The 15,096-nt window shown below is 45.5% G+C and overlaps 1 protein-coding gene across 19 annotated transcripts in view; it reads left to right on the forward strand.

Moving 5' to 3' along the window:
* The window catches only part of CAMK2G (calcium/calmodulin dependent protein kinase II gamma), a 209,676-nt gene that overhangs the window by 111,099 nt on the left and 83,481 nt on the right, over nt 1–15,096 (forward strand). For all 19 annotated transcript variants that reach the window (XM_054982873.1, XM_054982874.1, XM_054982879.1 and 16 more), the window contains exons 4-5: nt 11,603–11,657; nt 13,797–13,862. In XM_054982873.1, the coding sequence (XP_054838848.1) occupies nt 11,603–11,657; nt 13,797–13,862 (121 nt within the window). The remainder of the gene's footprint in view (nt 1–11,602; nt 11,658–13,796; nt 13,863–15,096) is intronic.

Raw genomic sequence — 15,096 nt, forward strand, 5'->3', positions numbered from 1 at the left:
TGCCTGTTTTGTTCTCAGGGCTGGCCAAGCCTGCACTTGTTGCCAGAGGCAGAAAATCCACAGGGCGGCTTTATCTTCCCCCTGCATTCCTCCAAGAAGTTGTTCCTGTCCGAGTGCTATTGAAATGAACAAGAGCAGAACAAAATACCCTTTCATTTCTGTGGGGCAAAAGAAGATCCCCATGCATTGGTCTCTGAGCCGTCTCCTCCTCCTGCGTTCAGAATTCTGTAACATGTTTCTGCATCTGGTAGAGGCTGCTCTGGGTGCTTCTTGTATCTTTCTTAAGCTTAACCTACGTGATTACATTTGCTGTTCTTTCTTCCAATGGGAAGAGATCTGTGTTAGGCAAAATGAGGAAAGAGTTTCTTCCATTGGGGACCTTGAAAGGCAAGCTCTGTGTGTGTTAGGCTTGGAAGATACCATGCTCTAAGCTTCCTTTCACATATGCGGGGGTCTTGGTGAGGTGCAGGCAAGAGGTAATCATAAGGGACTGGTTAGTAAGGACACACAGTGTCCTCTTAACTTACCCTTCTGTCACTGGTTACCCCTCCAGTGGAGCCTGTCGTGAGCTGTTGGAATGGACAGCTTCCAAAGGATTATTTATATTCTGCACACCAATGCTTTCTAATAGCAAAGTTTTAATTAAAAAGAGAGTCTTTCTGGAAGCCATCGGAGCAGCTGCAGCAAGAAATGCTGCCCCTTTTAACACAACAAGGAAGAAGCTGGGGGAGGGTGGAGGCAAAGGTGAGTGGAGCTGCCTTTGAGAGTCGCTGTCTTGATGTGTCAGGAGTTGCACTGGTAGCAGCCTGTAGCTCAAGCTGCGGTTGATGCCCTGCCTTTTCCTGCACCTAGTTTGGCTATGTTGGAATAGTGAGCAGGTGGAGGGAACTATGAGTGAAGGTTGATTTGCAGATCCGTTGCGTTACTGCAGACAGTGCCTGCTGCCCGTGTGTGGAGCTTGTAGTTTCAGCATATTCTCAGCGCTGAGTCACAGTCTTGGGGCAGTTGGGTGGGAGAGAGTGACAGGAAGCAGACTGGAGCCATTCTTTCTGCAGGATCTTTGGCCATCTCCACTCAGTAGCTGCTGAGTTTAGTAAGAGAGCTGGCAATGTCACACCTGCCATGGCCAGGATGTGACGCTGCTGGGGTAGGTTGGCAAGAAAAGACTGTCAATGCTCTTGAGAGCTACTGATCTTTCCTTAATGATTGCATGGCATGTGCCCAGGGGTGTGGTTAGTGCTGACTCTGAGTGGCTGGCATTTTAATGCACGGTATCTTCTTGTGAAAAGATCCCTAGAGCAATTTTTCAGGCAGCGCCACATCGATCTCCTTTTTAAAAAGTGCAGCAATTATACGAAGAATTGTGATCTCCACTGCAGCAGCGCCTTGGCTGTGACCCGCCAGCATTTGCAGCAAAGAATGGCTTTGCTTGAGCAGCCAAAGAGACTGTAGCAGTACCGAAATTTGCCCACTTCTGGGGGTGTGGTGTGGCAGAGACTGCTTGCACACACAGCAAGGGTGGTTTTGTGGGGGCAGCTGAGAACACTGAAATGGAGGAGGAGGTGGCAGAATGCAGAGGGAAAGAGGTCCAGTCCAAATTGAGAAATGAGAAAGGAGAGGCTTGGGGGGGGTTCATTTTATTACTTATTTATAGTATTGAGCACATCTTGTGCTCACAGGCATCCACAGCAACATCGAACAATTAAAATAGACCGAAACCCTACAAAAACGAATAATGATCAATATAATGACCCCCAGATTGTAAGGGGTGGGTGGTGGTGAACTGAACTTGTTCTGTGAAAGCAGGGTCTAGTGTACGGGTGGGGTGGGGTGTGTGAAAGATTTCATGGGACAGTTTCGAAACTGCTTTGTGAAGCCGCTCCAGTTTAAGAAGGGTCAGATTGAAGAAGTCAGTTATGGAGGACAGGAGAAAGATGTAAACTGCTTTGGATCGCTGTTGGGGAGAAAAGTGAGGTATAAATGAAGTAAATACATAAATCATGTATACAGCCTTTCATTTCATTAAATTATGGGCTGTGTCATTTTTGTCCATAGGTTTGCTCACTTTAAACTGGTTTTTTTTGGTGGGGGGTATACACCTAAGTAGTGTGGTTGTAGTCAGTAATACAGGTAGCTGGCATCACCTACATAATTTGGGCAGGAGGTTTTTCTCTCACTCTCTCACTGGGCTTCACCTAGCCAAATCCACTACATAGCGTCACAGTTTCCTCCTTTTCATGTCATGTACTTCAGTTGGCCTGGACTACCCATGTGGTTAGACAAGGATGGGAGGGAGGAATAATGGCAGTGCCACAGCAGCAGAAAAGCAAAATATTTGTCAGCAAAGAGACTAAAAAAAGATCACCATAAAGTCATTTTCAGAAAATATTTCGAGCTTTCTAAGAAACTCTTTTTTCGCCCTGGGAAGGAAAAGCCTTTGTAGTGAACATTATGGGAGTGGTCATGGAGCCTGGCTTGGAGAATGGAGATCTTCTTGTACAGTACTAGTAATAGATACACCAGTCTTTATATAAGAAGATAGTTCCAATTTCCCATGTTCAGTGCATTATGTGAAAAATGGGAAGGAATTATAGGTAGAAAGCCAGAGTTGGGATCCTCTTCTGTATGCTTCAGGAAGAGGAGGTTGGAAGAGATCGTTTCATTGTAGAGAATGATGTTTAACAACATGACATGATAGTAGCCTGGCCAGGTCAGATCGGGTCCATCTGAGCTAGCATCCTGTCTCCAGCAGTGGCCAGCCAGTGGACCTTGGGAAGGCCAGAAGACAACAGATCAGGATCCAGAGGCACACTGCCACAGGTGTTCCATTTTGGTGGATACCATGGCTAACAGCCATTGACAAAGCTATCCTTACAGAGGATGTATAAATGCCGGTTAAAGTTAAGAAGGCCAGTGGCCATAATCCCATCTTGTGGTAAGTTACTCACGTACTGTGTAAATAAGTATTCTCTTCTGTATATCCCAAATCTACCATCATTTTCATTGGGTGACCCCAAGTTCTGGCTTTTTATAAGCAGGAACATTTTTTTTATCTGCTTTCTCCACATTGTGAAAAGCGTTTAAATCTCTTTCCTGCCCCCTTCAATTTTCTTCTCCTCCTAAACTAAAAGGTCTCTAACGTAGTCTTTCCTCGTAGGGTAGGTGCTGCTGCAGTCTTAAATTGTTTCCTTTCTCTCTCTCTCTCTCTCTCTCAGCTCTGCGATAGCCTTTCTGAGACAGGGCAAACACATCTGCACAGTATTCCAAACGTGGGCACAGCATAGGCTTATATAAAAACATTATGACGCTGGCTGTTTTATTTTTAATCCCTTTCCTAATAATGCCTAACATGGAATTTTCCTTTTTCACCACCGCTTGTTCTCTGACGTTTTCACTGAGCTATCCACCATGTCCCCAAGATCTCTTTCCTGGATAGTGAAAGCCAGTTCGGATCCCATAAGGATATATATGAAGTCGGATTTTTCCATCCACACGGACATCGCTTACTTACATTGAGTCTCATTTGTCATTTTGTTTCTTATGTGCCCAGGTTGGAGAGGTCCTTTTTGAGATCTTCTCAGAGCGGGACCACAAGTGACAAATGACACAGGTTGGACACTAGTCAGCTTCCCTCAAGTTTTGATGGGAAATGTAGGCGTCCTGGTCTTGCAGCTTGACTCTCTGACTGCTGTCCAATGGACTTTTCAACTGTCACTTGTCCAACATTCCGCCAAGCTGCCTACATTTCCCGCCAAAACTTGAGGGAAGCTGGCAAGTGTCCAACCTGTGTCAGGCGTCACTTGTGGTCCCGCTCTCAGTCTGTCCTGTTGGTTTTTCTTTCTCCCTCTTTCTTTGTGCATGTGTCTGGGACAGGGAGAAGTTCACATAGCTCCACCTCAATCTCAGTTTTTTTTTTAAAAAAAGCCAGGACATTTTTTTTAAAGAAAGAAATTGGATAACAAAACGGAATTGGAGGGTCGAAAAGGTAGTCATGGAAGAGGGTGGTTATATCTTACGTTCTAAAACCTCTTTTCCTATTCTGTGAGAGATCCTGGATATTTTTCTAGTGATACCAGTACTTTTCTGAACTCTTCTCTGTAATCATGAGGATTATAATTCGGTCTGTGTGCTTTACAGAAAATCACGTGATAAACTAATGTACGTTGTATGCCAAGAGAAAACTGGATTTGCCCACCTGTAAATATATATGCAAATCAAGAGAAGCTATGCAAATTGGTTTATTTTACCTTGTTTGCCAGTTTTCTTTTGCATTTCTGATTTTGCTGACAGGGAGGGAGAAAAGAGTAGTGCTGGACACTCAAGTCCTTCCCTCAGAGACTAGAAACTAGAGAAATGAACAAAACCTGCAGGTTTTCAAGCATCCCTACATATAATCTGGTACATGCGCTTCCTTCTTCAGCAGTGTGTTCCTGCCCACTTCTTGCTCCTACGCTGCAGTTCACAGGCAGAATGGTGAGAAGGCACATTTGCCAAAACATTTACACACCAATTTGAAACACTTGGAGGATGTCAGATTTTTGCTTGATTGTTCATGAAGGAAACTTGTAATTAACAGTCTAGATATGATTGTAGGTGGGGGGTTGTGTGTTGCTACGATGGAATCGCTGCCCCTCTGGCTCCTAAGGTTTTTGCAGGTGTCATCTGCAAGCTTTTTAGCACCTCTCCCCAAGAAGGGCGAGAAGGCTGGTTTTTCATGCAAGTTGGTTCCTGGAGGCTGAATTCTGTGCCATGTGCTGCACTCGGCACTTAATACGTGCTTCTGCTGAATCATAAGCCTGGTTGTAAACAGTAATTAATATGGCAGAGATGTTTGAAATGTCATTACTGTTAAGTTGTTTTTGTTAATTGGGAAAAATCTAAACTTCTGTATACTCTCTATAGCTTGCAGTGTACTAAAGCAGTTATCACAGATGTGAAGGGAAGATGTTGGCTGATAAAGGTTGTAATTTGAGCAACAAATGGCGGCACCATTTTATGCTGAAAATGGTGGTATTCATTTAAGGGGGGTGCAGAAATTCCCTCTTGTACTTGTAGAAGAGGATTCAAGGGGACCGCAAAAGTTCTAGGCACCAAAAATGAAACAAATGAGAAGATACACAGAATCATTGCCTTTTTGAACCATCATGTTTATGTCTGTAATGGTGACTTTTATGTGCATGTGTGAGATCCTGTCTGCGACAGAGAACAAATACAACTTAACTGTCAATTGTTGCAGGAACCTTCCAAGTTAACAGCAAGCCAAATAATTATTTCTAGGTAAATGTGTCCATTAAGCAAGAACTCATTCAGTGTGATTCTTGATTCTGAAGAGCTGGCCTGAAAAATCCTGTCAGCTTTAATCTAGTATTATTGTACTGAAAATAGAGAAGGCAGAGCAGGAAGGGTCACAAAAAAGGGAAGCGTTACAAAGTTATCCCAAGGCCATTTCTGTGCTTTGGGCTTAACATGAGTTAACTTCAGAGAAATAACAAAAATAAGCATGTAAAGCTCTTTGGAGGAGTTTGAAGAACTTCATGTACACCCTCAATAATATTTACAACAGCCCTGCAAGGTAGGTAAATAGTTGTTAGGGTTGACTCAGAGATTGTGGCATGCCTGTGGCTATGTAGTGAGTTCAGAGCCAGTGAGTGAGAGCCAGTGAGGTATAGTGATTGGAGTGTCAGACTAGGACCTGGGAGACTGGTTCGAATCCCTGCTCCACCATGAAAGCTCACTGGTTGACCTTGGGCCAGTCATACGCTCTCAGCCCAACCTACCTCATAGAGAGAGGAGAGAGGAGAAGGATGTAGGCCACTTTTGGTCCCCATGGAGGAGAAAGGCAGGTTATAAGTGACATTCATTTCATGTGTTAGGCCATATCTGATTCAGCAGCCCTCTGGCTTGTGCCTTTCATTGTGCTTCCATTTCATCCAGAGGTGTGAATGAACATTCAAGAAGGAGGACTTTGATTTCTCTTCTGTTTTTAGCATGGGTGGTTCTTTGTTGCCTTCTCCTCCTCCTCCTCCTCCTCCTCCTTTTCTTTTTTTGTTAGCGGCTGTCAATTGATCCTGGCATTCTGCCAGTTTGAAGCTTGAGAGACCATCTGAAAGAAGTGCACTTTCGTAGAACTTGATGATGTTTTTTTCAATTAAGCGGTATTGTGCGCAGATAAATGGCTCGCTGACTGGTTTGTTCTGGTGACAATCAGAAGTCCCCCTCCTGCATACCCGTCTCTCTCTTTTAGGATGCCCCACAGTGGATCTTGTCTCACACTCTTGCCCTCACCCAGCTTAACTCTAGCCTCATCTTCTCTCGAAGCTTTGGCATGCCAGAAACTGGCAGTGAGTTGAGTGCAGTGATAAACTCCATCCGTGTGCCATAAGAAATACCCCTCCTTGCCCCTCCTTCTTTCTCCCAGTTCTTCTTTCCCTCCTCTTCCTCCTCTTTCTTCTGTGGATGTGGAATTGCCGATTGCCACGTTACTCTTGTGTCTCCCCTTGGTTTGTGCTGCAGCGTGCCTCATGCTTCTCACAACTTCCCCTCTCCCCCCCAACATCTTTGCCTGCATTCTCCTTGACTTTACACCTCCCCTGTGCCCTTAGGGGAATCCAGCATATGGCAAGCTCTGCTGTTAGTGGCCACTTGCTTGCCTTGTTGCTGGAGCCAGGCTTCCTTGGCAAGCTTGGGGTTTATTACAGTGGTGAAAAACCTGTTGCCTTAGAAAGATTACCACGTACACCCGCAGTCTGTGTCTCAGGACTTTCATGTGCTTCCTGTCTCAGAGCCACAGCCTCAACCATGATGGACAGTAGCTGTTCTCTGTGTGGCCGCTCTGCTTTTATGCTGTATATGAAATATACCTTATACGGTGGCCCTTCACCAAGCCTTTCATTCACCCTGCCACCCATCCTAAACCTCCCTTCCCAGGTTTGGGGCTTCCCAGGCAGGTAAGGGCTGGTCACCTCAGGCCATCTGTCTAGCCTCCAACTTCGCAGGCAGAGAGAGACCTGACCCAAATCCTCATGGGGGTCCCCTTTCTCTTCTTCCAGAGGTTCCACCAAGGCAGCCAGTTCCCTGTATTTACTTCCCCTCACTCAGCTGCTGCTCAGGGCTGTTGGGCAGAGGGAATTGAGAGGTTATTTTCTTTTGGCACACCCTAACTTGAATAGCCCAGGTGAGCCCGATCTTGTCAGATCTCAGAAACTAAGCATGGTCGGCCTTGATTAGTCATTGGATGGGAGATCTCCAGTGAAGACCAGGGTTGCAGAGGCAGGTAATGGCAAACTATCTCTGCCATGAAAACCCTGCCAGGGCTTGCCATAAGTCAGCTATGACTTGAGGGCACTCTCCACTTTCCTATACCCGCTGTCACCATTTACTTCACTATTTAACATGACTGGAGCGTTTGTGTGTGATATTTTCCAAACCAGGCAGGGTTAAAACAAAACACAATTAAACTTTATTTACAATTTGGAACATAAGAGTGAATGGTTTTTAAAAAACGTAACTGAGGGAATGTTTCAGGATAACAAAATAGGTTTAACTGCCAGCTATCTCTCTGCTGCCTCCTCTCAGCAAAAGCCTTCCCTCCACCTCTCATTCTCTCCAATAGACACCAACTCTCATTGGCCCAGCATTCTACCCCCTCTCATTGGCTGATTTCTCAAGAGAGGTGGAGCAGGAGCCAGTCCTGTCCATCACATGCCCGTCCTTTTATTGTCAAAGGCAGAGGCCTATTTTGAGGTCTCTGCCTGCAACAGCGAGGGCGTTTTCTTTTATACACACACACATACGTGCACACACAGATAAATATGTACCATAAGATCTAAATTTCACTCACATATATGTTCATATCACAGCTAAACACATACTATAAAATGCGTTCACCAAGGGTCATTTCATAGAAAAAGAGCTGGAGGAACACATTAGCATAACTCATTAGCATAATGCCACACCCCTTGACATCACTGGAAGTGTGTCATTAGCATAACTGATTTGCATATGCCACACCCCCTGACATCACCTATTCTGGAGGTTTGGGACACCATCTTGGCAATTCAGGGCCGAAATTGGGCCCAAAATGCCCAAAAAAGGGACCAAAATGGTCAGAATCGGGCCGCTGCTGAGTGGGAGAGTGATCCATCACCCGTCAGAGGTCTGATCTGGGCCGTTTCGGCCCCAATCCAGGCTGAAACAGGCCCAAAATGGCTGGGGCCACTTGGCATGTGACCTCTTTGGGGAACTGCTGGAACTGCATTCCTGTGCGTTCCCCCTCAAAATGAGCCCTGGTGTTCACTATCTTACATCTACCTACAATTATTTCATTTTTTGATTTTCCTACAAAATAATCACATCAACACATTAATCAGTATAACATACTTACAACATTTCCATATTTACAAGACTTGTCTCTTTTCCCCCCTGGACAACGTCTCTGCAGTGACATTGCCTGTGTTATTCCCTGGTCACAATAAAGGCCTGGACCATAAGGCTCCAATGGAATACCATGTTGTTTCATTCTCACAACTCCCTCTGCAGGTGAGTGTGGTATAGCCCACCTGGAGATTGCCTGTTCTTCCTCCCCGTTTTCCACTCATGCTTATAGCATCAACCACTCTCTGTTATAATAGGGCTTTAACATATTTGCATTTGTTTTGGTCCTTGTTGGTATAGATTAAATAGTTCACATCATTTAGCCTTTTCTAGATCTTAGTTGGTTCCTCCCAAGTAAACAGGAGCTTGTTCCCTCTCATCAGCCATAGCACAAGGGCCTTGTCTCCTTCCTGGAACACTCGATGTTGCACACACTTGTCAAACCATAACTTTTGTTTCTGTTGAGCATTCTGCATATTCTCTCCAGCTCTCTGCCTTGCAGTTTTCAGATTGTTCTGTAAAGTTTCTGTATACTCTCTGGATCATCTGAGGTTTCTCGTTCCCATCTCTCTTTGACAATGCCCATGGGGCCCCTTACTCTTCGCCCATAGAGCAATTCGAAGGGACTAAAGCCAGTACTCTTTTGAGGGATCTCCCAGTATGCAAATAACAGGCTTTGCACTTTCACATCCCAGTCATTGGACTGATCAGCTGCATATGCTTTAAACATCTTCTGTAAGGTGCCATTAAAACGTTCAGTGAGACGGTTTCCGGGCAGTGTGGTGCTGAAGTTATATGTGTCACCCCTCAAACTTCCCACAGCCTCTTTATTAAGGCAGACATAAATGAGGTTCCCATAGCAGAGATTATTTCAGTTGGGAAGCCTAGTCTACAGAATATGTTCACTAAAGCATCAGCTACCACAGTAATGTCCGTAGTGGATAGTGCCACTGCCTCTGGATACTTTGAGGCATAATCCTTTATACTGAGGATGTATTTGTTCCCCCTCCATGTTCCGTGTTGCTCTAGGCAATGGACCCACCATGTCAACGCCTATCCGCCTAAATGGCTCCTGTATGAGAGGTGTAAAAGGCTCGGGTTTTATCCCTCCCTTTCCCTTTCTTCTGGCTGATGTCACAGGTCTACAGTAGTCTGCTACGTTCTGGCCAATATTTGGCCAGTAGAAGTTTTGAGTCAGCCTGTAGTTTGTTCTGTTCACACCCAGGTGAACTGTGAATGGTCTGACATGAGCCACCCATCGGTAAGTCTTTCTCACCACCACTAATTGCTGGTGTGCTTCAAATGCACCATGTCCCCTTTTCTTCAAAGACTCCCTGTATAATCAGCCTTGCTTATGTATGACTCTCACAGGATGTTCAGGCGACCGGTCAGGAGGGCTGGTGTTAGCTAGATCTTTTAGGGACTTTAACGTGTCAATCCTGTAGTTCGACTATAAATTCGGTGGATTCCTGTGTTTCCCCTGGAATCACACTGGTCCCCTCCAAGCAAGCCTGTTCTTTAACTCCCTCATTGAGGTTTCATTATTCTGTGAGCTTTTCTGGGTGCCCAGAAGTTGGTTTCATCTGTTCTAGCAGTAAGTGTCGCTGAGAGTTTGGTGATGGACGCTGTAGTCTCTTACACAAAACAGTAATTTATCTGTGAAACCAGATCTGGACAAGATAGTTCTGCAGACACTGGGTTGCTTAAAAGCTCAGTGGCATTGACACTCTTGCTGTACCTGTGGAGAGGACCATTGGTCTGGGCTGTACTACTTCAGGAGGGTGGGGCAATTGGGAGGTATGTGTCTTGCATGATAGAATTCTTGTCCAAACAAGACAATTTCTGTAGTGTACAACTAAAAATCAGAGGGAAGGCTTCTAACCTAGACTTCTCCCTCATGTACTAATTTTCTACATGCAGGGGGTTTGTTTTATTTGTACTAAGAAGCATTCCATCCCCTGAGCTCCCACTTGCAGACTTGAAACAATGAAGCCTGATGACTGTCTCAGCGCGGACCAAACCAGATGTGATTTAGGAGAAATGAGATTGGCGCTCCTGACATCTGTTAAAAGCAGCCAGGGCCCTCAGATTCAGCCCTGAGGGTGCTAGGTCCCCTTTTCTCCAATGCAATCCACTCTGACGCTGCTGCTGGCTCAGCAGGTAGTAAGAGGAAGAATAGGAACAATCCTAGTTATCCTGTGGGAACCCTTTGGGGCAGACGGCCAATTTCAAATTGGAGGGAAATAGTACAGGGGCAAGGGCTAACTCCCCTCTCCCTGTCGATGCTTTTAAAGATGTTGGGCATTCTCGTGACGGTTCTTCAGGATGTGAACTGATTCACTAAAAATCTACTGTGAGCGTGCCAACCGGTTCTCTGTTCCCTTGTTCGAAGTGCGGGTATTGAAAATTTGACCTCCCACACAGCGTAGTTGTCAAAATCACAGGGGACACGATAGTGTGGCATTTTGGACCTTCTAGAGCTGTGGTCTTTACCTTGTGAGTCGGGACCCTCAGATGGGTCATCATGGTCCCTAACAGAGCCACTAATTTGGAGGGTAACTTTTTGGGATGGCCTGTAAGGGCTCACCACACTGTTGTTTGCACGCATGCTTGAGGGGAACTATGGGATTGGCAGGGAAAGGTCATTCAACAAGGGAGAGGATTCTATTAGCACAGGGTGGTTCAGAGATGATGAGTGATTCCGCACACGTGGGATAATGCACTTTCAATGCACTTTATCAATCGTTTGAGGTGGATTTTTTGTTCCACACACGAAAAAGTCCGTTCCAAATGATCTATAATGAGGATTGGAAGTGCATTATCCAATGTGTGCGGAATCACTCACTGTCTCCTCTTCCTATCACATGATAAGTCAACTGCAGTGTCATGTGTCTTCCTGTCCTGTGTGATGTTCAACGAGCTCCTATGCTGCCTCCTGGGAGCGAAAGGTGTATCCTGAGGACGTAAACCATTGCTCGAAAGCACAATATAAATCATTGATGTGTTACCTGCACAGCAGTTCATTTTTGGGGTAGTTGTGCATGTTGGAAGGGCAGGCATTTTAAAAACGTGTTGCTCTTAGGGAGGGAACATTGTGGGTGATTGCAAGGAAGTGAATCTAAAAAGCCTCTGATTAGTGGGGCTGGTCCAGGTTGAAAGGGATCAAATATGCTTCACTCTTGCCTGCTCTTTTGAGTTTCCTGCTTTTGTCTATTTTTGTTGTTTGCAGTTCGGCTCCATGAGAGTATTTCAGAAGAAGGTTTCCACTACCTCGTCTTTGATCTGTAAGTGTGTTCCATTTGCCTTTGATCCTTCACCAGTGACACCAACCTGTGGGCTGTAGACTGAGTTGCTAAATAAAAGACGTGTGCCATTCTTCCGCCTTCCTCCTTCAATTCTGCTCCTTTAGTTCCTCATGCCAGGGTTGTCTCAGTTGTTAGGCCCAGGACTATGTGTGCTCCTGTACCAATGTAAATAAATAAATGCATTTTGTGTAACCTCAATTTTGCATGAAGAGAAGCTGACTTTTGCAGCCTGTCTAAATTAATGCAGGTTTACTAACTTCTTGTCTTGCAATTTTTGTGTACTTCTGTCTCTGCAAGTTATGGGGAAGCCAAAGATCTATGCAAGGGATTTCCGATACCCACAGTCTGGCCACATTTCATTGACAGCTGGTTTGGGGGATTTTTTTTTTTTTAGCCAACCGTTTCCCATTGATCTCAGGCATACATCTTCAGAGCTTGCTTTAAAGAGCTGAGATTCTCAGCTAACCAAGTTCTGCAAGCGCTACCACCTTGGCTGTGTGCTTCCCACCCTCAAGCCTGCACCAGATCTTAAGCTCACACACAGCCCTGGCTTGGGACTAAACTGGCTTCTGTATTCCATTCTAGAAACAACAGCCTACCATCCCATTCCAGCTTTGTTTCCATTTGTCCAGGGTTTTCTTAAGAGAAACAAAAAGGAATGAGAAAAAGGGGGTGGGTGGGCATCAACTACAGTGCATGAGAGATCTGTCTTTACAGTGGGACAGCCGAGGACACCTGACCTCAGGCTGCCTTGCATGTAAATTTTTGATCCAAAGCAGTCAGTTTTAAGCTGCACTTGAGAGCTAGGTTTGGAGGGTGTAGGAGTTCACTCAGTGCATCTTAGTGCTAAGCTGGTCCAGGCTGTGGGGTTGTGTTTGTACTGCTTGTGCTGTTTAACTTATTGAAGTCAGTGGTATGAACATGGGTGGTATCAAGGCCTGTGGCTCTTAGCTGTATTGCTCACCTTTTTTCTCCTTTTCACCGTGTCGGTTCTGAATCACAGAAGAGACACTAATACTACAGGGTTTTTTTTTCCTCCAGAGCAGCAGGTGTACCAAAAAAAACCCTTTTGGCACACCAAGTCTGTGCTATCGTGTGTGAATACTGTGTGTGTATGCATCTGGGGATGGCTTTGGAAATGATTTCCATTATTTCACTGGACATTTTGGTCATCACTGCAGCTGAACTCAGCTCATGAGGCTCAGTCCACCACCAAGGCAGTCGTCATAAACCAAGCTCTTTCTTCCATAGCCCATTTCGTTCAAGTTTATGTAGGAGAACATCCCCATAAATGGTGCGCTCTGGACCAGACTGGCCAGTGGTGTTCTTCTTTCCCCAAAGGCACCCCCAGTCCACCATTAGAAGAGGGGTCCCTCACCTTGCTTCCTGCTGAGGAGTCCCTCTAGGTTCATCAGCTTTGCTTGTAGCAGCTGCAGATCTAGGAGATCTTTACGCATCTGTGGTCTGGCTGGTTTTCCCGTACTCATCGTATGAAGCAACCCCCCAGAATCCAAAGTCGCCTTCTCGCTGCTTCTTAATGTCACTTGGCCCTTCCCCAGCTATGCAGGAATCATGGCTTTGTCTTGCATAGACCTTCCTTCCCCTGCCTTCTCCCCCTGCTTCCGCTCTTCTGGATGGTGTCAAGTCGCTTTGCAGGCCTTATGCCTCTCCCAGCTTTAAATGCGTCTTCAACAGCAGGTGCTCTTGAGTGTTCTGTTTTTATTTTTTGGCCCTTGCTGACATCTGTGAGGAATAATAGCTTTAATCAAGTTAAATAACCTTCTGAGTTGGCTTTGATCTAGGTATGCCTACCAGTAAGCAAATCTGGGGTGTTTTTTTTAAATGGTTTCTGGACAGCCAGAAGTGGATTATAAAAATCAATTTTTTTTCCATTTGTGTTTTATCTTTAACCCATACAGAGTATCTCACCAGCTATATCAGGAGCCCTTATTTGGGGGATGGTGTCTAAAATGTGATATATAGGGCAGTAATATGTCATATATAGTTGCCAAAGAGAGTCTGGTGGGAGAACTTCTTCTAGTTGCTCTGGATGTGTATTTTGACAGCCTCCCAAAGGAGCACGAATGCTTTACCCTCTTGGCTTATGTTTGATTCCAGGGTCACCGGTGGGGAGCTCTTTGAAGATATTGTTGCCAGGGAATACTACAGCGAAGCAGATGCCAGGTAAGGGCATGGTGCCGAAGCCCCCGTAATTTCTGCTCATCTTTGACTTTTTGTGCCATTTTCCATGCATTAAATTTAACTTGGCTTTGCATCGAGTTCTCTAGATTAGCACTACGGAGATGTATCAGGGCCTGGAAGCCACCAATCTCTGTGGCCGTTTTTTCTTTTTTGCTTTGAAAGTTTTATTATAAGTGTTGTGTTTTCTCAGTGCCTGCCGCTCAGGTGCAACACATTTGGCGTGCATGAAATGCAGGGAAGAATCAGGCCTCTGCACCCAGTAGATGCTCAGCTAGGCACTACTGTGGAAGGACAACGGAGCCTTGCTTCTTGTTCACTTCTTCGTCTCTTCTGGGTACTAGACCTGGATGAGCAGCTTAGGTAAAGGTGGAGCGAGGGAAGTGCTGCTGCGTCTTTGGTAAATCCCCGCTGGAAAAGGCCATCTCTCTGGCCTCCTGTTTCACAGCAGGGTAGTCTCTGTGGTCACAGGGAGCGATGAGTGGAGAGGAAGGCATTTGGACATTTTCTGGCCCCTTCCTGCTAGCAAGTGAGTGAAGCCACATGCTGTGAGGAAGTCCAGAAACTGGGACTATCATTAATATGATAGAAAGCAGCGTCTAGGCTTCATGGAGGCAGGGGAAGCTGTGAGTGTCTTCTGCTAAATACGTGCAAATGAGAGATCTTGGTGGGCCTTTAATAGCTGTGGGATGGGGTGCTATTTGAGTAAATAAGAGGTCCTAGGCCTTGTCCTATGAACCTAAGGATGTAACTGTCTCAATATACTCTGTGATCTCTTTGCCATTCTCTGCTTCACAAGACAAGGTAGAGTAGCTAGAGTGTCAGACTAGGATCTGGGAGAGCCAGGTTCAAATCCCCACTCTGCCATGGAAGCTTGCTGGGTGACCTTGGGCCAATCACACACACCCAGCCTAGCCTGCCTCACAGGGTTGTTGTGAGGATAAAGTGGAGGAGAACAATGAAAGCCACTTTGGGTCCCCGTTGGGGAGAAAAGCGGGGTACAAATGAAGTAAATAAATCTATTAAATGTTTATATTGGTCATTTGGATACCAGAAATGAGAGAAGCTGATAATAACGAGAGGCAAGGAAGCTAAGCAAATGTGTGTACATTGTGAAGATAAAAAAACAGTGGCCACATTTAGACATTGCGACAAAACACCCAGTTGTATGTGATGGGCATGAATGCAGCTGCTAGTTGGTCTCATGCACTGCCTTCCC

Source organism: Eublepharis macularius, chromosome 6 (assembly GCF_028583425.1).
Source record: "Eublepharis macularius isolate TG4126 chromosome 6, MPM_Emac_v1.0, whole genome shotgun sequence".
NCBI classification, from domain to species: domain Eukaryota; kingdom Metazoa; phylum Chordata; class Lepidosauria; order Squamata; family Eublepharidae; genus Eublepharis; species Eublepharis macularius.